The sequence below is a fragment of the Dermatophagoides farinae genome, chromosome 6 (assembly GCF_024713945.1).
Source record: "Dermatophagoides farinae isolate YC_2012a chromosome 6, ASM2471394v1, whole genome shotgun sequence".
Lineage (NCBI taxonomy): Eukaryota > Metazoa > Arthropoda > Arachnida > Sarcoptiformes > Pyroglyphidae > Dermatophagoides > Dermatophagoides farinae.
The window spans coordinates 4,783,850-4,804,782 of record NC_134682.1 but is presented as its reverse complement, the minus strand read 5'-3'; the positions used below and the strand labels follow the sequence as shown (position 1 = coordinate 4,804,782).

Below are 20,933 nucleotides of genomic sequence, written 5' to 3'. Positions count from 1 at the left end.
TTTAAATTACAAAAAATGTACATTTTTATTTTTTTTTTTAAGATAAAAGTGAAATTTTCCACAAAAAAAAGTGGCAGAAAATAATAATATCGTTGTTGCCACACTGCTTGACATGAAAATCATGTCATGACAAAATCTATCTTTGAAATTCAGATATAAATTTGGTCAAATCGATAACATTGAAATGAATTATAAAAATAGAAAAAAAATATAAAACAATTATTGGTTATTCGTATCTATTTTTTCAATTTTCGCAATAATAAATTATATTATGGTGTTGAATCTAAATTTCGTAATTTACTCAATGCATCCAATTCTTGTATGACTCGTGTCATATCCGTTGTTGCTGTCATATCTGGTATCGAGGTTGAAGACGATGGTGTCGAGGTTGAAGACGATGATGTCGAGGTTGACGACGATGATGGTGATGGTGATGGTTGAGGTGAAATAGCAGTGGTTGATCTTGATACTGGTCTCGTGTATGATGTTCCAGAAAACGAAAATAAATGTCGCACTATTGTTGTCATTTTCTCAGCGATCGATTGTCTTCTTGTTTCGAAACTATCCAAATTAGTAACGACAGTTGATCGAGGTTCATATGCAAATTTTTTTTCAATTGTTTTTTTTGCCGATTTAAAACTTGGACCACGACTTATATTAACATCTTTAATGACATCTATAGATGAATTTACTGGTTCTGTTGTTGCTAATGCTTTATTCGATCCAATACTTGGATGAATATCAGATGTTTCAGATAGTGCCGGTGATAGTGGTCTAGATGATGAGACTGAGATAAAAAAGACATTTATAATCTTGAAATCTTAATTAATTAATGGAAAATTACCCGAAACGTTGTCAACAGATGGTGTCGGGGATGGTGTGGATGTCGATGATGATGGTGCTTCTAGTTCTGGATAGAAAATGGATGGTGAACTTGTGCTTTTTGGCAATATTGTTTGTCTCGATCCTGTAATTATTTCCGATTGAGTGCGATCTAAACGGATGGGAGGTTGAAGAACATATTTTCTAGTTGTATGAGTGTCCATTTGGGGAATTTGATCTGGTGGTACAAATGAGTTAAAAGATGCATATGAGTTTAAAATGAAAGAAAGAAATCTATAATCATGTAATATTGGTAAATTAATCAATATAATAATTACCTAAAATGTTGTCAACAGATGTTGCCGGGGATGGTGTTGTTGATGTCGATGATGATGGTACGTCTAGTTCGGGATAGAAAATGGATGGTGAACTCGTGCTTTTTTGCAATATCGCTTGTCTCGATCCTGTAATTATTTCCGACTGAGTGCGGTCTAATCGGATGGGAGGCTGAAAAACAAATTTTCTAGGTGTATGAGCGTCCATTTGAGGAATTTGATCTGGTGGTAAAGAGTTGAGTTCGATGAAACGGAAGAAAGTAAGATGAAAGAAAGAAATTTATAATCATGGAATCTTGGTTAATTGATCATTAATCAATATAATAATTACCTAAAACGTTACCAACAGGTGCTGTTGGGGATGGTGCGTCCATTTCGGGATAGAAAATAGATGGTGAACTTGCGCTTTTTTGCAATATCGCTGGTCTCGATCCTGTAATTATTTGAGACTGAGTGCGGTCTAATTGGATGGGAGGCTGAAGAACAAATTTTCTAGGTGTATGAGCGTCCATTTGAGGAATTTGATCTGGTGGAAAAGAGTTGAGTTCGGTGAAACGGAAGAAAGTAAGATGAAAGAAAGAAATTTATAATCATGGAATCTTGTTTAATTGATCATTAATCAATATAATAATTACCTAAAATGTTGTCAACAGATGTTGCCGGGGTCGGTGTTGTTGATGTTGATGATGATGGTGCGTCTATTTCGGGATAGAAAATAGATGGTGAACTCGTGCTTTTTTGCAATATCGCTGGTCTCGATCCTGTAATTATTTGAGACTGAGTGCGGTCTAATCGGATGGGAGGCTGAAGAACAAATTTTCTCGGTGTATGAGTGTCCATTTGAGGAATTTGATCTGGTGGTAAAGAGTTGAGTTCGATGAAACGGAAGAAAGTAAGATGAAAGAAAGAAATTTATAATCATGGAATCTTGGTTAATTGATCATTAATCAATATAATAATTACCTAAAACGTTACCAACAGGTGCTGTTGGGGATGGTGCGTCCATTTCGGGATAGAAAATAGATGGTGAACTTGCGCTTTTTGGCAATAATGTTTGTCTCGATCCTGTAATTATTTCCGATTGAGTGCGGTCTAATCGAATGGGAGGCTGAAGAACAAATTTTCTAGGTGTATGTGCGTCCATTTGAGGAATTTGTTCTGATGGTACAGATGAGTTAAAAGATGCCGATGCGTTTGATGTAAGAGAAAGACATTAATAATTATGGGATCTTTTCTAATTAATCCATTATAATTACCTAAGACGTTGCCAACAGGTGCTGTTGGAGATGGTGGTGGTGGTGATGTTTGTTGCAATGATGGTGTATCTATTTGTCTCCCGAGAACGGATGAGGAACTTGTGTTTGCTTGAAATCTTGGTTTCTTTGATCCTGCAATCATTACCAAACCAGAACTATCGGTAGCATAACCATCACTTGCCGACAAATATGATGATGTCGATGAGGCTGATGATAAGGGGCTTTGTTGATCTTGAACAGAAATAAGACTCTTACTCAATCGCTCAATTGTTGCTGGTTGTGTCGATTTTAGATCAGGTAGCGATGAATGTCGTTGAATTTTGGAGTTTGTTGGTTGAGATAACACTTGAGTAATATCTGACCCAAAACTATTTCTCGATGAAGCTGGGGTCAGGGTGCCGCTTGAATATCCTCCTCTATGAACCGATGAACTAGGACTTACATTTTCCAAACCATGTATAGCGGCGGTGTTACTTGATGCAGATGATGGAATATTCTTTGGAACACTTGTTCCTTCGGGTTGCATTACTGGAATTGGTGCTTTTGATGCAGATGATGGAATATTCTTTGGAACACTTGTTCCTTCGGGTTGCATTACTGGAATTGGTGCTTTTGATGCAGATGATGGAATATTCTTTGGAACACTTGTTCCTTCGGGTTGCATTACTGGAATTGGCGCTTTTGATGCGGATGAAGGGATATTCTTTGGAACACTTGCTCCTTCAGGTTTCATTACTGGAGTTGGTGCTTTTGATGCAGATGAAGGGATATTCTTTGGAACACTTGCTCCTTCGGGTTTCATTACTGGAGTTGGTGCTTTTGATGCAGATGAAGCGATATTCTTTGGAACACTTGCTCCTTCGGGTTTCATTACTGGAGTTGGTGCTTTTGATGCAGATGAAGGGATATTCTTTGGAACACTTGCTCCTTCAGGTTTCATTACTGGAGTTGGTGCTTTTGATGCAGATGAAGGGATATTCTTTGGAACACTTGCTCCTTCGGGTTTCATTACTGGAGTTGGTGCTTTTGATGCAGATGAAGCGATATTCTTTGGAACACTTGCTCCTTTGGGTTTCATTACTGGAGTTGTTGCTCTTTCGGGTCGCATTACTGGAGTCGGTGTTCTTGATGCAGATGAAGAGATATTTTTTGAAACACCACTTGGCAATGGTGGATCCGTTATGGAGCCACCTCCATCGGGAAGTAAAAATGATCGGTTTCCTCGAGTTTGTGGTTGTTTTATTGGCGCATCAGATGCTGATACCTGTCTCAAATTGGCAGCATAATTTGCAATAGATAAATGCATTTCTGTTGATTTTCCAATTTTTTGGATTTCCATTTCAGGTCTAAGAAATTTTCAAATTAAATTGAATATAAAAAGATTGATTCAAATTGTAAAACAAAACGAACACAAAATAGCACCTACTTTGTTTTATTACTATTGTAAAGTCTAATTCCCATGCATGCACAGATGGTCGCTAAGATAAGAAGTACAATTCCGATAATCCAAAGAATCGTATCCGTTCTTTCACCTGTAAACCAACATGTCCATGAATCACGAGCTGAACCAACTACATCGCACATTGATTTGTATGATTGTTCAGCGTTAGCTTCAAGTTTCTTTGCATAATCAACACTACATTTTGCAGCAACATCTCTTTCACAATCAAGTGTTTGCCAGATGAAACAGCAAAACTTTTTTGATTGATAAAACTATGATAGTGACAAAAAATATAGTAATTAATTTGTTAATAACCATAAAAATTATCTCAACCATTAACTCACATAATCATCAATGGTCACTTGCCACGTATGATGTGCTGTTCGTTCACATTCATTAAATTGTTGATGAATCGATCCATCACATTTTAATCTATTGGATAGACCATAGGGGGATTTGTATGCATATCGTATAGATTGCCATTCGGTTACATTATTACCTCGCACTATGAATGATTTATTATCAGCCAACACAATATTTGCAACAATCGTCATGAAGAAGATGACTATCCTCAAAAATATTGAAGAGATTTGTTTGCCATCATTATCTATAAACAAAAATCCGGTCATTAAAAGAGTTATTATTATAACATAAAACAACAACACCAAAAAAAAAAATAAAAATTAAGATCGTAAAAAATTGGTGGTCAAATTTATTTACACGATATTCAATCCATTCTTGTTTATTCGATTTTCGTGATTTTGTTAGCTAAAATTGGAAAATTCCATTATTTTTGTTTTATTTCGTTTCAACATTTATCATATGTAACGCCATCTAGCGTGATAAATTAATGACATTTTAATTAGTTTGTATTTTAAACACCAGTTTCATTTATTTATTTATCATTTCGTCTTATGAACAATCAATGTTGACATTTATTCATCAATAATCAACAATATAAATCACAGATCTAATGCTCAATTTTTGGCATAAACATGAATCAAATTGATAGATATTTTAGTAGAAAAAACGCATGCTGGCTCTATTTACACCACCACATCATTCATTTTTTAATTTCAAGTTTTAAGAAAAAAAAAATCTCAACAACAACGATAAAAATTTCAATAAAAAATCAAAACAAAAATAATTTCAATTGTTGCTCATCATCAGCAGAATGGTCATTTTTTTTATTTCAGATGATCCAATTGTTGCACCAATCTCTGTATTTCATCTACATTAGTCATTGCCGATGTGATATCTGCAGTAAGTGGCGATGTTGATGGCGGTGCCGTGGGAGTTACGGTTGTTGTTACACCTTCGGTTGTTGGCATTACTGGAGTTGGTGGTCGATTCGTTGCATTTAGTTCAGGGACAACGGTGCCAGCCGTTGGATTTTCAAGTTGATGAAAACTTTTACTTGAACTCAATGGTTTTATCGATGCATCTGGGTGTTGTAAAGATGTAGTACGCTGTAAAGTGGCTGGACGATCGAAGATTTCCTGTCTTCTCATTACTCCAGCTGCAACGCCGTCAGGCGTTGGTCTTTCAGTATGATGAAAACTTTTAGTTGGTGTCAAAGGTTTTAGCGATGCATCTGGCTGTTGTAGAGATGTGGTACGTTGTAAAGTGGGTGGACGATCGAAGATTTCCTGTCTTTTCATTACAGCGGCAACGCCGTCAGGCGTTGGTCTTTCAGTATGATGAAAACTTTTAGGACGAATTGGTTTTATTGATGTGTCTGGTTGCTGCACAGATGTAGTACGTTGTAAAGTGGGTGGACGATCTAGGATATCTTGTTTTCTCATTCCAGCGGCAACGATTTCAGGCGTTGGTCTTTCCGAATGATGAAAACTTTTAGGACGAACTGGTTTTATTGATACATCTGGATGCTTTACAGAGGTAGTACGTTGTAAAGTAGGTGGACGATCGAGAATTTCCTTTCTTCTCACCATTCCAGCTGCAACTCCTTCAGGCGTTGGTCTTTCCATATGATGGAAACTTTTAGGACGAGTTAGTTTAGTGGCATCTGGTTGCTTCGCAGTTGTTGCTTTCAATATGGCAGAAAATTTAGGATTTCTGGCCTCAAATGTTTCCAAATATAAACGAACATCCTCTTTATAATTTTCTGGATTTCCAATTTTTTCCAATCCAGGTCTAAAAAATTTTCAAATTAAATTGAATATAAAAAGATTGATTCAAATTGTAAAATAAAACGAACACAAAATAGCACCTACTTTGTTTTATTACTATTGTAAAGTCTAATTCCCAAGCATGCACAGATGGTCGCTAAGATAAGAAGTACAATTCCGATAATCCAAAGAATCGTATCCGTTCTTTCACCTGTAAACCAACATGTCCATGAATCACGAGCTGAACCAACTCCATCGCACATTGATTTGTATGATTGTTCAGCGTTAGCTTCAAGTTTCTTTGCATAATCAACACTACATTTTGCAGCAACATCTCTTTCACAATCAAGTGTTTGCCAGATGAAACAGCAAAACTTTTTTGATTGATAAAACTTTGATAGTGACAAAAAATATAGTGAATAATTTGTATAATAACCATAAAAATTATCTCAACCATTAACTCACATAATCATCAATGGTCACTTGCCACGTATGATGTGCTGTTCGTTCACATTCATTAAATTGTTGATGAATCGATCCATCACATTTTAATCTTTTGGATATACCATAAAGGGATTTGTATGGATATCGAACAGAATCCCATTCGGTTACATTATTACCACGCACTATGAATGATTTATCATTAGCCAATACAATATTTGCAACAATCGTCATGAAAAAGATGATCATCATCAAACATTTGAACCATATTCGTTTATTGGCCATAATTGTTATATCAATCATCATTTTAAGAGTATAATAATGTTTTAAAGAGTAAACAAAAACAACCAAACCAAATCAGGAAAAAAATTAAAATAAAATAAAATATTTAGATTGTAAAAAAATAAATTGGTCGTCAAATTTATTTATACTATATTCATAGCCAGGCCATTTTTGTATATGTTCGATTTTCGTGATTATTAGCTGAAAATTGGAAAATTTCATTATTATTTCACATTCCATTCTGATTCTGGATTGTATAGTGAAAAAGAAAATCGTTTATTTCAATTGATATTTGCATAACAACAACAACAATAAGGAATGAAAAATAATGAAAAAAAAATAACAACAACAATCAATGGATAAATAAATAAATAAATAAATAGGAACAATGGATAAATAAATAATGAATCGAATTCATTTTGTTTGTTTTGAATCGAAAAATTGTTTGACTAATTAACAATTAATTAGCCTCATTCGAATCAAATTTGAGGTGGATGTTTAAGAATTTAAAAAAAAAAAAATTTTTTTCATCCAAAAAAAAGGACAATTAATAACCACCACCATTGCTGTTCATGGTCATACTGCTGTATCCACCATCACCACCACCCATACTGGAACCAGAACCACTAGACATACTGTAACCAGCATCACCACCAGCAGCAGCAGCAGCAGCACCACCACTCATGCCGGAACCAGCGCTTTTGCCTGAACTGCCAGAACTGTATCCGCCACCCATGTTTGAACCGCCGGACATTCGTGCAATAATTGTTTGGATATCTTCTTGTACTGGTTTAACTTCCTGTGTAATTTTGCGATATGGTGTAATGATTTCATTGATCATTTGATAAATTGGTTTTTTAACCGTATGACGCAATATATGTGGTTCATCTTCCGATTTTGATTCTTGTTGAGAACCGGCAGCACTTTGATGTTGTTGTTTAACATTCAATGCTGATGATTGTGATCGGAAAATCATATTGATTGGAATGGCTTGAGCACCGACTTGATTGATTCGAATAAAAACAAAAAAAAAACAAACAAAAAAAAATTTGATTGATTAGTGATTTTTAGATTGATTAGACAGACAAAACATACTTTCAACACTGATTGGTTTGAACATTCGTTGTGTTGGAACATCAACATATTGAACATTATGGCTAGATTTAACAGCTAAATTAATGGCTTGAGCGGCATAACCACCAGCACCACCGCCGCCACCACCACTGCTACTGCCACCCATACTTCCATAACCGCTACCATATGCCATGGTAATTGATGCAGCGATAACGAAAATCTATTTACCAAAAAAAAACCAATAAAAAAAAATTAGCACCAGAATCACGTAATTTCAAAACAAAAAAAAAAAAAAAAAACAGATGAAACAAAATCACACATACTTTGAACATGGTTGAGATTTTTTTTTTGTTTTATCAGTTGAAAATTTTTCAAATTTCAAAATAGATGCTTTTTAGTGATCAGATCAATCTGATGTGTTGTGCTAATGTGATCTGGATCCATAGTGGACTACGAATTTTTATATGATTTTCAGATTAGACTAGGAAAAAAAAGAGCATCTCTTCACACACACACACACTGACCATCATCATTATGTGTACTCACCGGGTTAATATTATTGCTGTTTTTTTGTTGTTGTTGTTGTTGTTGTTGTTGTTGTTCATAAACACAACAAATTCATTTCAATTGATTTGACATTTATTTACAAAATATTTATTATATTATTATTGACAACTAATAGTACAAATGAACGTGAATTGTGATGCACATTTGTTTAGTTGACCAATCAACAACTGGCCAACACCTCCAACTTTAACAACAACAACAACAACAACATCTCTAGGTTCAATCGATTAATCATCACGACCTTGTTGTAATTTTTTTACATCATTTTTTTTCTGTTTGCTCTATAAATTATTTAATCTATTTTTTTTTACTCCATTTTGTCTCGTTTTAAAAATGAAAATGAAAAAAAAACTTTCATTTTCAACTTTTCGAGCTTATTTTTTATGCACCAAATAAATAAATAAAGAAAAGCAAAATGTTAAAAGTCAACTGGATCGATGGATGGATATAATTAATAAATGAATATGAATCTTTCATTTGCTTTCTCTCTCTCTCTCTCTGTCTCTCTGTCTATTTTTTTTCATAATAAATTTTCAATCAATCATTATCGGTGCAACAAACAATAAACAACTGAAAATCTGAAAAAAAAATTTTTGATTCAAACTGCAAATATTTGCCATAATGATGATGATGGAAAAAGATGTTCAATTTTTTTTTGCATTTGCTCCATCTAATCTGATCTAATTTGATTCCAATAATCTCTACTGCTTCTGCTGTTGTTGTTGTTGACAACCTTTGGCGGTGGTGAAAAGTTTCAATTTTCTTCACTGTAATATAGAGAAAAAAAAACAGATCAAATGAAATGTGTGTGTGTGTGTACTTGAATTTTTCATTTATTTTTTATTTTTTCACTTTCGGGCATGTTTTTGTTTTTTTTTTTGTTTAATTTTCCAATTTTTTATACACACATTGATGATGATGGTCATCTGATTTACTTGTTAGTATCAATTATTTGGCTTGTATATTGATCTATTTTATTCATTCATTCATTCATTGAACTACAAAATTACCAATCAAAAGGAAAATCATTCAAGGATTTGCATTTGAATTTGATCAATAAAATGATGATGATGATGATGATAATGATTATGATCATATCAGATTGACATTATTATTATTGTACATCGCACATACATTGCCATATATAATTTTAATTTTGGTTTGATCAAACAGGAAACAACGGTGAATGTGAATGGTTGTTCGAATGTTAATGATTGGTATTTTGGAAGAAAAAGATTTTTTTTTGTTTCTGCTGTAAAAACAAAAAACAAAGGCAAAAAATTCATTGCCAAACATGGTGAAAAACAGAACTGAGAACAAAAAAAATTAATCAATCACACTTTGCATACATTTGAATGATAAAAATATCATCATCATGATCATTGCAATCAAATATGAAAATGTTCAAAAACAAAACAAAAATTTGGAACACGATGATGATGATGATGATGAAAATGGATTTATAAATTTTTTTTTAGAATAAAATTAATTGATAACAAACAAATTTCAGTAATTGAATCAAATTTGTTTGTTTATATTCGAAACACTCTCGAATATATCGCAATGTCATCATAAGAAGCTTGTAGATAAGATTTGTGTGTGTGTGTATGGTATGCAACGAATGCAATCACACACACACACACACACACATATCATATGGCTCAATCCATTTTGGATTAACGTAAAATAAAAATTTTTTTTTTGACTTTTTTGTTTTTCAAAAAAAAAATCATTATCAACAACAGTTTTTTTTTGAGTTTTCAAACTTTGTTGTTTGTCTGGATTAGAACAACAAACACGCTAAGAAATTTAGCCTCATCACCATTTCGTTACTTTATATTTGCCCGAAAGGCTAAATATATGTGTGTGCAATGAAACGGTTATCATGCTTTGATGTAATTGGATTTTTTTATTTTATGCATTTGCACCATAATGAACTCTTGTCTTTTTTTTCGATTATGGTGGTCTTGTTTTTTTTTCCACTTGTCTAAATTTTATTCAAATGTCATTCAATGGTAACGAATTTATTGAAAAGAATTCGATGAAGGGAAAGAATCAAACGGAATGGAAAAAAAAATTTTTTTTTGTCATGAAAAATGATTTTTTTTTCGCCACCGCATACACACACGTGTTTTTTTTTGTTGTGATCCATGTGCAACAAAAAAAAAACACATTTGAATAATGATGGTGGCGGTGGTGGTGGTGGTGGTGGACACACATTTGTAATCAAATTAATAAAAAAAAGCCATGTGTTTTACTTTTTGTTTGACACACACATACACACACGCGCAGGACATTTTTCCAAAAATGAAATGACAAATCAAGAAATTGAAATTGAGAAATTTAAAGAAAAACTTTTGCTTTAAAAAAGAACACTATTTGGTTGCGAATGAATTGAGGCCTCTTCGCCATTCATAATGATAATGATAATGATGATGATAATAATCCTTTATTATTTTGGAACTATATCATTAAATGAGTTTCTTTTTTTTATTTAAAATTTTTTTTCTTCTGTTTTGTGACATTGAATTTTTTTTTTACTCTCTGCTAATTTAATTGACAATAACAACGAAAAAAAGATTCTGAATTAAATAGTTGACAATTGCACACAACAGAGAGAAATGATTTTTTAAATGATAATGATTTTTGATGATGAATGAATGAAGAGAATAAATGGGAAAAAAAATGTTGTTTTTCATTGGAAAAATGACCACAAATGATTGTTTTCGGCAATTATATCCCTTCTTTTTTTTCATTTGAAAAATGGATCAATACTGTCGCGTGTATGAAGAGACACGTGTGTGTGTGACTGAAAATTTAAGAATTCTCTGTGCATAGCAGCGGTCGTTCCACGATTTATATATAAATCGATGATTAGCGTTTCAAATTTGTATATCAAACAATCGAATCAAAATTCGACTTACAAAAAAAAAAAAAATCATCAATCATTTCATCGACTTACAAATCAACAATATACAAATCCCGAAACAAAATGTTTAAAGTATGTGTTTCAAAACTGATAGATTTTTCGGTTTTTTGAATATTTTCGAAATAATTTAAAAATTTCAAGTTTCATCGTTTCGCTGAAAGATGTCGCCACTTATTTTTTGTATCACATTGTTTTTTGTGCTTTTGTTGCCATCTGTTGATTGCCAATGAAAATATTTATTTTTCAAATTTTAATCCATTTTTTTTTCTTTTTGTTGTTCATAATTTCAGATTTTGATTATTGCCGCTTTAGCCACTTTAACACAAAGTGTTAAAAGTTATGGTGGTGCTCTTGGTGGTGGTGGCGGTGGTTATGCTTTGAGTGGCGGTTATGGTGGTGGTGCTTATGGTGGTGGTGCTTATGGTGGTGGTGCTTATGGTGGTAGTGCTTATGGTGGTGGTGGTTACGGTAGTTACGGTGGTCATGCCGTTAATCTGGCAGTAAAATCCCATCATAATGTGCAATATTATGATGTACCATCACATGGTTATGTTCATCCGGTCAACATTGAAATTGGTGCCCAAGCCATTCCAGTGAATATGATTTTCCATTCACAATCATCACATTTGAATGTAAAACAACATCATGAAAATCAAGGTGGTTCGGTATGTATTTGAAATTGATTGATTAATCGATTTGAAGCTCATATTATTGTTGGTATATCTATAGTTCCAAGAATCACATTCACAAGATGAACCACATGTCTTAAAACATTCGGTTACAAAACCGGTTATTCAGCATGTACAGGAAATCATTACACCATTTCGACGAATTCAACAAGAAGTTCAGCCAGTTCAAGAAGAAATTCAAACTTTGGTTGCACGAAAATCTCATGGTGGTGGCTCTTTTATTGGTGGTGGTGCTGGTGCTGGTCTAGGTGGATTTAATGGTGGTTTTGGCGGATTCAATGGCGGTAGTTTTGGCGGATTCAATGGCGGTGGTTTTGGTGGCTTTAATGGTGGTGGTTATGGTAAATTGGCCACACTTGGTGGTGTTGGTGGTTATGGAAAATATTAATCAATGTGATTATCATCATTATGGATGTTCGTTTTCCAGATAATTTATTCATTCACTCAAGTAAAAAAAAAAAGTAATAATTTATCCATTGTGTTCAAATGATTATTATGATTGCAACCAGTTTTCAATGTCAACCAATCGACCAACAAATTGATTAATCAATTAAAAATAACCATTAATCGACAATTGAAACTGAAACTGGCCACTAATTATCCACACAATGCAGTGAAATTAATTTTGATTTTTTTTTTCATTTTTCAATTTCCACGCATTTTTGTATTTTATTTTTTTTTTTTTTGAATTCAATAATAAAGTTGATTAAACAAAACAAAACAAAACAAAAAATGAAACAATTTAAAACATTCATTTCCTGAATTTTTGCTTTTCGTTTGCTGAAATAAATTAAATTGATCTGGAAAAAAAAATTTCATCTTCTTCGGGGCTAAATAACAATGATGATTACATCTGCATACAATTTCTGTATGTCTGTCTGTCTGTCTGTTTTCATATTAAATTTCAATGTCGATATAGAAATGATGATGATGATGATGATTGGCCAATTTTTTTTTCCTTTTTTTCTTCTTCTTCTTTTTCTTGCAAAAATTGACCATCGATGGTGATGTGTGTTATAAGAAAAATTATAAATGATGATGGCCGCACACACACATATATTTTGATCGCATTTTTTTTTGTTTTTTTTTTTGAAATAAATTTAAACAAAAACTGTATACGCCTGTCCATTTACACATTTAATCCTTTTTTTTATTTCATTTCAATTTCAATTTTTTATCCGTTGATATTCAATTGACCACCACCACCATCGTCGCCATCGTCATCATCATCAGCAGAATGACTAAATTAATCTTGATTGGTAAATTTAGATTTCTCTCTCTCTCTCTATATATTTCTCATTTTTTTTTATTGAGCAGAACAAAAAAGAAGCTCGAAAAAATTTTTTTCGTTTTCAAATATCACACACACACGGACAGACATTGAGAACAAGAGATGGTCAAGATATTCAAGGCGAAAAAATAAAAACTGCCGAATTGATACTGAAAATAATTCCATTTTTCAAATCAAAAAAAAAAAAAAAAAAAAAAATTTGTGTTAGTCAAACTGAATAATAGAAACAAAAAAAAAAAACTCAATATATCAAATTGGAAAACGAAAAAATGAAAAAAACAATGAACAAAGCAAACGAAAATGTTCCATATATACAATGTCCAAATAAGCTTATGTTGTCCATGTTGTTGCTGTTGATGATGATAAAAACTTTATAATTTCCAACTGAATGTTGATGATGATGATGAAAAAAAATTTATCCAATCCAATAACTTGGCTAACTAAGTAACTAACTAACTAACTAGCTAAAAAAACCATTGATTGACGATGAATGAAACAACAACAACGACGACGAAAAAAAAAATCTTAAATAAATTCATCATCATCATCAAGAGAGCAAACAAATCGAATTTTGTTTTCAACATTAATAATAATAATATATATAATATACCGCCTGTGATGTTCCAGAAACGAAAGTAAAAAAAAACAACAAAAATTTCCAATGTTTTGATGGAATATGATGTGCATTGTGTGTGTGTATGATGGTGAGAGATTATCTTGGGCGTTTCAATCTTTTTCCAAAATATGAATGAATTGAATTGAATGTAGAATGTACGTTTCTTTTTACGTCAATGTTTGATACAAATTTTTTTTTTAGGGGTGGCAGATTTTGGATGAACATTCATAGTCATTATTTAAAAAAAAATATACATAAACATGTAACACATATTCAATTGATTGATTGATGAACAAACAAATTTTTCCTTTGGGCTAGAAAAAAATTCATCAGCAAGAAAATGGGTGACAAATTCTTCAACGGGCTCATTTCAATTTATTCATTTGAACAAATTGATTTTTTCGAGCGTGAGAAAAACGAAACAAAAAAAAACCATTTTTCCAAGAATTTTTTTTTTTTTGGTAATTTTCAAACGAGAAAAAAACAAATCATTATCATTACCATCACCGTAGGGCGTTCAATTAATATACAAACCACTCATTTGGATCAATAAATTAACCACAATTTCATCAAGTTGGCAAAAATGAAAAAGAAAAATTAAAATGGCGAAACGTTGACAAATTCCTTGGATCATTGAATGTTTTGAATTTCAATAAATGAAAAGATTTATTCGAAATGCCAAATCTAATCTAATAGAAAATCTAGTCATATAAAAAGAAAAAAAACTGATGATGGACATTCAACAACAACAACGATTTGATCGATATATGGCCAACGACAACGACAACGACAAAATGGCGATGAAGTAAAAAAAAAATCCGTTAATCCAAGAAAGTGAAAAAAAACAAGGTGTTTTATCCTTGAAAATAAAATCTCAATCTCAACACTCTGTAGCCATTTTGAATGAAATGAATGATAATTGACTTTATTTCTGACGCATTTCTAAATGTGTTGAGTATGATGATGATGATGGTGATGGATGATGATCAGATTTTTGCTTCTGGGTTTTTTTGATTTTTTTTCTTTTTAATCATTGACGATGGCTGTGAAATGAATGATTCAATCATTCATTTTTTTTTCTTGATTTAGATTTGAATTTTTTTTGATTCATCTAATTTAATTGTTTTTGATTTGATTAACTTTGCCATCATGATCATGATCATCAATGGAAACGATTTCGTTTCGTTTTTTGATTTTTGTTCCTTTGATTGATTGATTGGAAAAAAATTTTTTTTTTAAACAAAAACAAATAGACCACTATATGGCTAGAATAGATAATTTGTATCCAAAAACAAAACAAAAATCATCATCATCATCATCGGTCAACATGATTATTCAAGGTTAAACTATGGCCATTTTGTTTTCAGTCAATTTTTTTTCCTGTAAATTGGTTGGCCACCAGAAAATAAAAATGACAATTAATCATCAAAAATAAATGCGTGGGAGATATGAGAAAAAAAAATGAAAAATTTTTCCACTCATAAACATCAACATTGATATATGACAATGATCAATTTCAAGCCAATATCTTCATGAATGTGTGAAAAAAAATTGGAGCAATCAAAAAAAAAAAAACATATCTGGAATGCACATGCAATCCAACGTCAATGAATCCACGATGATGATGAAACACTATGACCGGTAGGTGTTCCATGAATATTTTTTTTATTCAAAATTATTCCCTGCTGCTGCTACTGCTGCTACTACTACTACTGAAAATGTTTGAAAAAAATTTGACATTCAAAACAAGAAAAAAAAAGATCAATAATGGATGAAGAAATAGATTTAGATTTAAACATTTTTTTTTCTTCTTCATTTCAATCACAATTATCATTAATGTGATGAATATTAATTATATATACCATTCAATCTGACGATCCACATTCCATTCATTTAATAACCACGCAATTGTCTATTATAATACTGAGTTATTTTTTTTCTGTTCTGTTCTGTACAAAGTTTCATTATCGATTGAATGAAAATTATTATTATCAATTAATTCCTAAAATTGGTAATCAATGATGATTTGTATAGAAAAAATGACCAATTGTCTGTCTGTGTGTGTGGTGGTGGTGGTGGTGTGATTTTTTTTTTCATAAGAGTAAAAAAGAGAAATTTAGCTAAAAAAATTTCGGAAGAAAACAAAACAAAAAGTGATCAGCGTGACAAAAAAAAAAAAAAAATAGTGCGTGTTTTTCAAGCACGTGTTCAAAAAAAAGTGAGCAAAAACTAAATATCGACCAATATATATACAAATATAATAGATATAAAAATAAAATGAGAAGGAGAAAATGTGAAAATTACAAATTTCTATTGCTGCTTTGTTCATGTCTAATAATGTAATGAAACTCTTTGTCTCAGTTCTGTCGATGAAGAAATGAATTTTTTTTCTTTTTTTTTTGTTACGATGGCCATAGGATTGTGGTGAATAGTGGTGGTGGTGGTCAATTCTATTCACTTTTCAATTCAATCCAATTCCTCTAGTTTTCGTTACATTTCCAATTCATAATAATTCATGTTGGAAAAATTTTTTTTTTTTTTCATTTCATTTCATTTTGATTGTTTTCGTGTGTTTACAGTTCCACTATAAATATGACTCACAATTCAATGAATCAGATCATCAAACAATTTGGAAACAACATCCAACAGCAACAGCAGCTTTAGTCAACTTTTATTTTTATTTTTTTGAAATCAAATTTCATTAAACACAAAACAAAAATGTTCAAAGTATGTTTTTCTCCACAGTTGCGGTGATTTATTTATCTATTCATTTTTTCTTCGTCAACCAAACAATCACCCTAATCTATCTTTTGTTGTGTTGTTGTACCCATTCAATCTCCTAAAAAAACTGACAAGTGACAACAAACGGAATGTGATTTTTTTTAATTTGATTTTTTTTTCGTTTCTTTTTTTCTATCCCTATCCTAATCAAACCCGAAACAAATAGCTTTTGGTTGTCGCTGGTTTGTGTGCATTGGCTCAAGCCGTTCCAAAATATGGTGGCTATGGTTTAGCCGGTGGCTATGGATTAGGTGGTGGCTATGGATTAGCTGGTGGCTATGGATTAGGTGGTGGCTATGGATTAGCTGGTGGCTATGGATTAGCAAGTGGTCTTGGTGGCGGTGCATTGGTTGGTAATGGTGCTTTACTCGGTGGTGGCGCTTTGGTAGGGGGTGGTGCTTTGGTAGGCGGTGGTGCTTTGATCGGCGGTGGTCTCGGTTTAGCTGCTGTTGGTGGTCCAATTCAAGCTGCTGTACAAAGCCGACAATCCGTTCAAGTTTACGATGTTCCATCATCCGGTCCAGTCGCTCCAATTAATATTGATATCGGTGCCAACACCGTCCCAGTCAACATGATGTTCCGATCACGATCATCAGCTCTTAATGTTCAACAAATGCACGAAGGTCAAGCTGGTTCCGTAAGTATATTCCACCCAGGAAAATTGACCGATTCTTATTTAATCACGCAATCTATTTATATAGTTCCAAGAAACCGCTAGCCAAGACGAACCACATGTCTTGCGACACACTGTCAACAAACCAGTTATCCAAGAAGTCCGAGAAGTCATCTCACCATTCCGACGAATCACCCAAACTGTTCAACCAGTCCAAGAAAGTATTGAAACTCTTGTTGCCCGTAACGCTGGTGGTGCTCCAGCAGGTAATGCTATCGCTACCGTTGCTGCTCCAGTTGGTGTTGGTGCTGTTGCCGCTGGTCCAGTTGCCGCTGTAGCTGCTCCAGTTGCTGCTGTATCCGGTCCAGTTGGTGTTGGTGCTATTGCTGCTGGTCCAGCTATCGCTACTGGTGGTGTTTTAGGCGGTGGCGCTATCTTGGGCACCGGTTTAGCTGGTGCTGGTTTCGGCCGTGCTGGTTTCGCCGGTTACGGATATAATGCTGGTGCTTATGGTTTGGGTTTGGGAGCCGGTAAATTGTATGGCAAATATTAAAAAAAAATCCCAAATCAAATGAATATTCCCCAGTAAATAAATGTCCATCACCAATTTTTCATCACAATCAATTTCCCTCCTATATTATCTACAATCAATCAATATATTCCGGGTGCCAAATATAACTACTACGGTCCATTGTGATTCATGTGTGTGAATCGAATATTTTTTTTCTTGCTGACTCTCGATAATGTATCAATGATAAAAAAAAATCCATTATCTTGATCATCATTATCTTGTTTTTTCCATCACTGCCACACGCAAACACACACACACACACACATACATCCCTTTTCTCTATCTCACATTCTCAGTATATAAATAAATGAATAAATAATTATTTTTTATAAATAAAGAAATCATTAAATTAATCATTGATCAATTGATTAATCTCATCGATTCGATCTATCATTTCATCTCATTTCGTTTGTGTGTGTATGAGTAGACATGTCTAGTAAAATATGAAAATTGATTCATGATTCAAAGATTTATCATTTTGCGTCTCAATTGAATGGATCATTTAGATATCAATCGATTTCAAGGTTGATCCATTTTTACTGCATGAGGAACACAACGAATATTTTATCGATAAAAATCAAGTTTTTTTTGTTCGTTCATTGTAATTCGATGCATTAAAATGTTTTTTTTATTAACAAAAATTAATTACAAAATTATTTAGATCAAAAAAAGCTCAAATTACAATTGATGAATATGCTGGGCGAATATATTGCACCATATTATGCCGAAAATGCCAAGATAGGCCAATGCTTCGGCCGAACCATGTGCCCAATTTATGAATTTTTGTCGTTTGATAGCCCGATCAATGGTGGAATCATCGTCATTCAGCAGATAGCGACGGGTGCCAAGCGTAGCATTATCCACATATTTCATCCAATCCAATGAACCAACATCAGATTGGAATATTTCTTGTTCATGCGGTGATAATTGATAGTAGATGTCTTGGTAATTCTCATGTCGAAATTGCCATTCGTTATTCGTGAATGGTTCCAACGTGTCGAATCCTAGATGCATGCGTTTCGTTATATTCATCAGGAATGGTTTATTACCGGTCAGAATTATTAAACCATCGGCCAACAGTGCGAAACCATAATGTGAAAAGATTTTCGTCATTTGATGCGATAATCGGCCGTACATTGTGTCGATTGTTTCTGGTTTTTGTGCCAATGGACGAATTTGTTTCATGAACGGCTTGGTAGCCACACATTCACGTGAACGATCCAGTAATTCACCCCATGTGATTGGATTACGTTGTCCAGATGTGAGATGAACAACTTGTTTCCGTTGTTCAACAGGTACGATGGCTGTATGTGCAGCCACAACTATCAATGAATTGACGACATGATCAACAGGTATTACATCAGCATTACATTTGCCATTCACTAATGAAGATGGAGAAATCGAATAAATAAATGGAACTCAATCCAGAAACTCAAAAAAACTCACAGATCATTGTGCGTGCAATACCAAGACCACCAAGAATCATGGCACCAGAGACACCATTTTTTGTATCACACCAACCTGGCGTTGGTTCGGCAGCTGAATGTGTCACAATCGATGGACGACAAATAACATACGGCAAAAGATTCGAGTATTTTTTCACCATTAACAATTCAGCTAATGCTTTGGAAAGTGTATAACAATTTGGACGGCCCCACAGTGCTTGATGTCCGCGTTTGGGCCATGTGTTGCCATATTTCCACAGAATATCACTGATGAATTGATCGATACTTTCATCATTTACATATGCATATGGTATGGTGAAATTGAGTGGATAAACTTTCTCCTCAACGGTGGATAAATTGCAATTTGCATATGCGGTGGACACATACACGACAGCCTAATGAAAATGAAGAAAATTATGATCATCAAACACGAACTAGGACAATCGGAGAATTACCTTCAAGCCAATCATTTTTGTGCATAAATTCATCGTGTAATCAGTGCCGAGAACATTTTGTTCGATAAATATCCGCAGATTTCCTTTGAATTGTACGGATGCAGCTGAATGAAACACAACATTTACTTCTTGGGTTAATCGACGTTGATCTTGAGCTGATAACCCCAAATCTTTTCTCGTAATATCACCTTCGATTGCAAATACTTTGGCGAAATCCAACCGTTGGCGGTGAAATTGAAAACATTGTGATTTACTCAGTAATTCCTCCAGTCGTTCATGTGGTGTTTTCGAATGTTTTGAACGTAATAAAATGTAAATCCGACGGATGACGCCAACACGCAACAGTTTCTCCAGTAAAACTTTGCCAATAAATCCGGTGGCACCAGTTATCAATATGGTTTTATCCTGATAAAATTGCAGTACATTCAGGTAGTCAGAAGTCGGTTGTTGTCGATTGTTTGGTCGTTGCTGTTGCGATGATAATAATTCCTGTAAATAGGTTGGATTCAATTCTGTTTGATTATTACTGCAACGTTGAGGTGCGTCCACCGTTTCGATTAAAGTTTCATAACGAAACATGATTTTCTAGTTGGGATTTGACAAGATGACGACCAGAAAAAATGCCACATGTGTGTGATGGTCATGTTTTGTGTGTGATCGATTTATATATACAAAAAAAGAAACGTTCAGATCGAAAATTATCAGGCCAGATTGTTAGCTTTCCTTTTTTCTTCTTCACTCGTTGTGTTTGGATTAGTTATTATCAAATCGAAACGTGAACCTGGACATGCATGTATACTTGATTTGTGCGCCTGTGTCACATGTGTTACCCTCTGTGTACAATGTCGAAAAAAATTTGACCATTCTCCCTTGACAACCTTTATCATATCAACAATTTTTATGATCATGAGTCAACACAAACGAAATAAGCAAAAATTTTTTTCATTTCTACACATTTCAGAAATTAATAGCGTAATTTTCTTTTTGTTTTGTTGTTTGAAAAAAATAGCAACAGAAAAAATCCATATTAATTTCCAAAGAAAAAGAACAAATACAGCACATAATATTATGGCTGACGAAATTATGGATTATCGTGTGTGTAATACGAAAATATCAAGATTTTGATCATCTTTTATTTTGTATTTACACTGTGTTGATAATGGCCAGCCATCATCATCATCATCATGATCGTGTCG

The 20,933-nt window shown here is 33.3% G+C and overlaps 5 protein-coding genes across 11 annotated transcripts; 2 read left to right on the top strand and 3 right to left on the bottom strand.

Moving 5' to 3' along the window:
* Window positions 1-22: 22 nt before the first annotated feature.
* On the bottom strand, window positions 23-6,770 carry LOC124493678 (uncharacterized). Of its 6 annotated transcripts, XM_075732151.1 has the most exons (10): window positions 4,575-4,648; window positions 4,199-4,461; window positions 3,840-4,126; window positions 2,414-3,759; window positions 2,121-2,315; window positions 1,793-2,011; window positions 1,489-1,683; window positions 1,161-1,379; window positions 845-1,060; window positions 137-787 (listed from the first exon to the last, which is right to left on the bottom strand). In XM_075732151.1, the coding sequence occupies exons 2-10, from the start codon at window positions 4,406-4,408 to the stop codon at window positions 270-272; spliced, it is 3,405 nt and encodes a 1,134-aa protein (XP_075588266.1). In that variant the 5' UTR covers window positions 4,409-4,461; window positions 4,575-4,648; the 3' UTR covers window positions 137-269. The 6 variants fall into 6 exon arrangements, with proteins under 6 accessions (XP_075588267.1, XP_075588266.1, XP_075588265.1 ...); XM_075732150.1 differs by lacking the exons at window positions 3,840-4,126; window positions 4,199-4,461; window positions 4,575-4,648 and adding exons at window positions 6,089-6,375; window positions 6,449-6,770; XM_075732149.1 differs by having other exon boundaries at window positions 4,199-4,598.
* Window positions 6,771-6,963: 193 nt separating this feature from the next.
* LOC124493680 (uncharacterized) lies at window positions 6,964-8,513 on the bottom strand. Of its 2 annotated transcripts, XM_075732156.1 has the most exons (4): window positions 8,323-8,513; window positions 8,104-8,282; window positions 7,802-8,000; window positions 6,964-7,708 (listed from the first exon to the last, which is right to left on the bottom strand). In XM_075732156.1, the coding sequence occupies exons 2-4, from the start codon at window positions 8,110-8,112 to the stop codon at window positions 7,254-7,256; spliced, it is 663 nt and encodes a 220-aa protein (XP_075588271.1). In that variant the 5' UTR covers window positions 8,113-8,282; window positions 8,323-8,513; the 3' UTR covers window positions 6,964-7,253. The 2 variants fall into 2 exon arrangements, with proteins under 2 accessions (XP_075588271.1, XP_046912737.2); XM_047056781.2 differs by having other exon boundaries at window positions 8,104-8,512.
* A 2,728-nt stretch (window positions 8,514-11,241) lies between these two features.
* Window positions 11,242-12,698, top strand: LOC124493778 (uncharacterized). The gene is made up of 3 exons (XM_075732155.1): window positions 11,242-11,348; window positions 11,567-11,941; window positions 12,006-12,698. Exons 1-3 carry the CDS (start codon window positions 11,340-11,342, stop codon window positions 12,351-12,353), a joined length of 732 nt encoding a protein of 243 aa, XP_075588270.1. The 5' UTR covers window positions 11,242-11,339; the 3' UTR covers window positions 12,354-12,698.
* A 3,741-nt stretch (window positions 12,699-16,439) lies between these two features.
* LOC124493428 (uncharacterized) lies at window positions 16,440-18,178 on the top strand. Its single transcript, XM_047056504.2, has 3 exons — window positions 16,440-16,599; window positions 16,820-17,290; window positions 17,355-18,178. Exons 1-3 carry the CDS (start codon window positions 16,591-16,593, stop codon window positions 17,817-17,819), a joined length of 945 nt encoding a protein of 314 aa, XP_046912460.2. The 5' UTR covers window positions 16,440-16,590; the 3' UTR covers window positions 17,820-18,178.
* Window positions 18,179-18,445: 267 nt separating this feature from the next.
* LOC124493427 (fatty acyl-CoA reductase 1) lies at window positions 18,446-20,827 on the bottom strand. Its single transcript, XM_047056503.2, has 3 exons — window positions 19,738-20,827; window positions 19,284-19,677; window positions 18,446-19,219 (listed from the first exon to the last, which is right to left on the bottom strand). Exons 1-3 carry the CDS (start codon window positions 20,314-20,316, stop codon window positions 18,516-18,518), a joined length of 1,677 nt encoding a protein of 558 aa, XP_046912459.2. The 5' UTR covers window positions 20,317-20,827; the 3' UTR covers window positions 18,446-18,515.
* Between the last annotated feature and the right edge of the window lie 106 nt (window positions 20,828-20,933).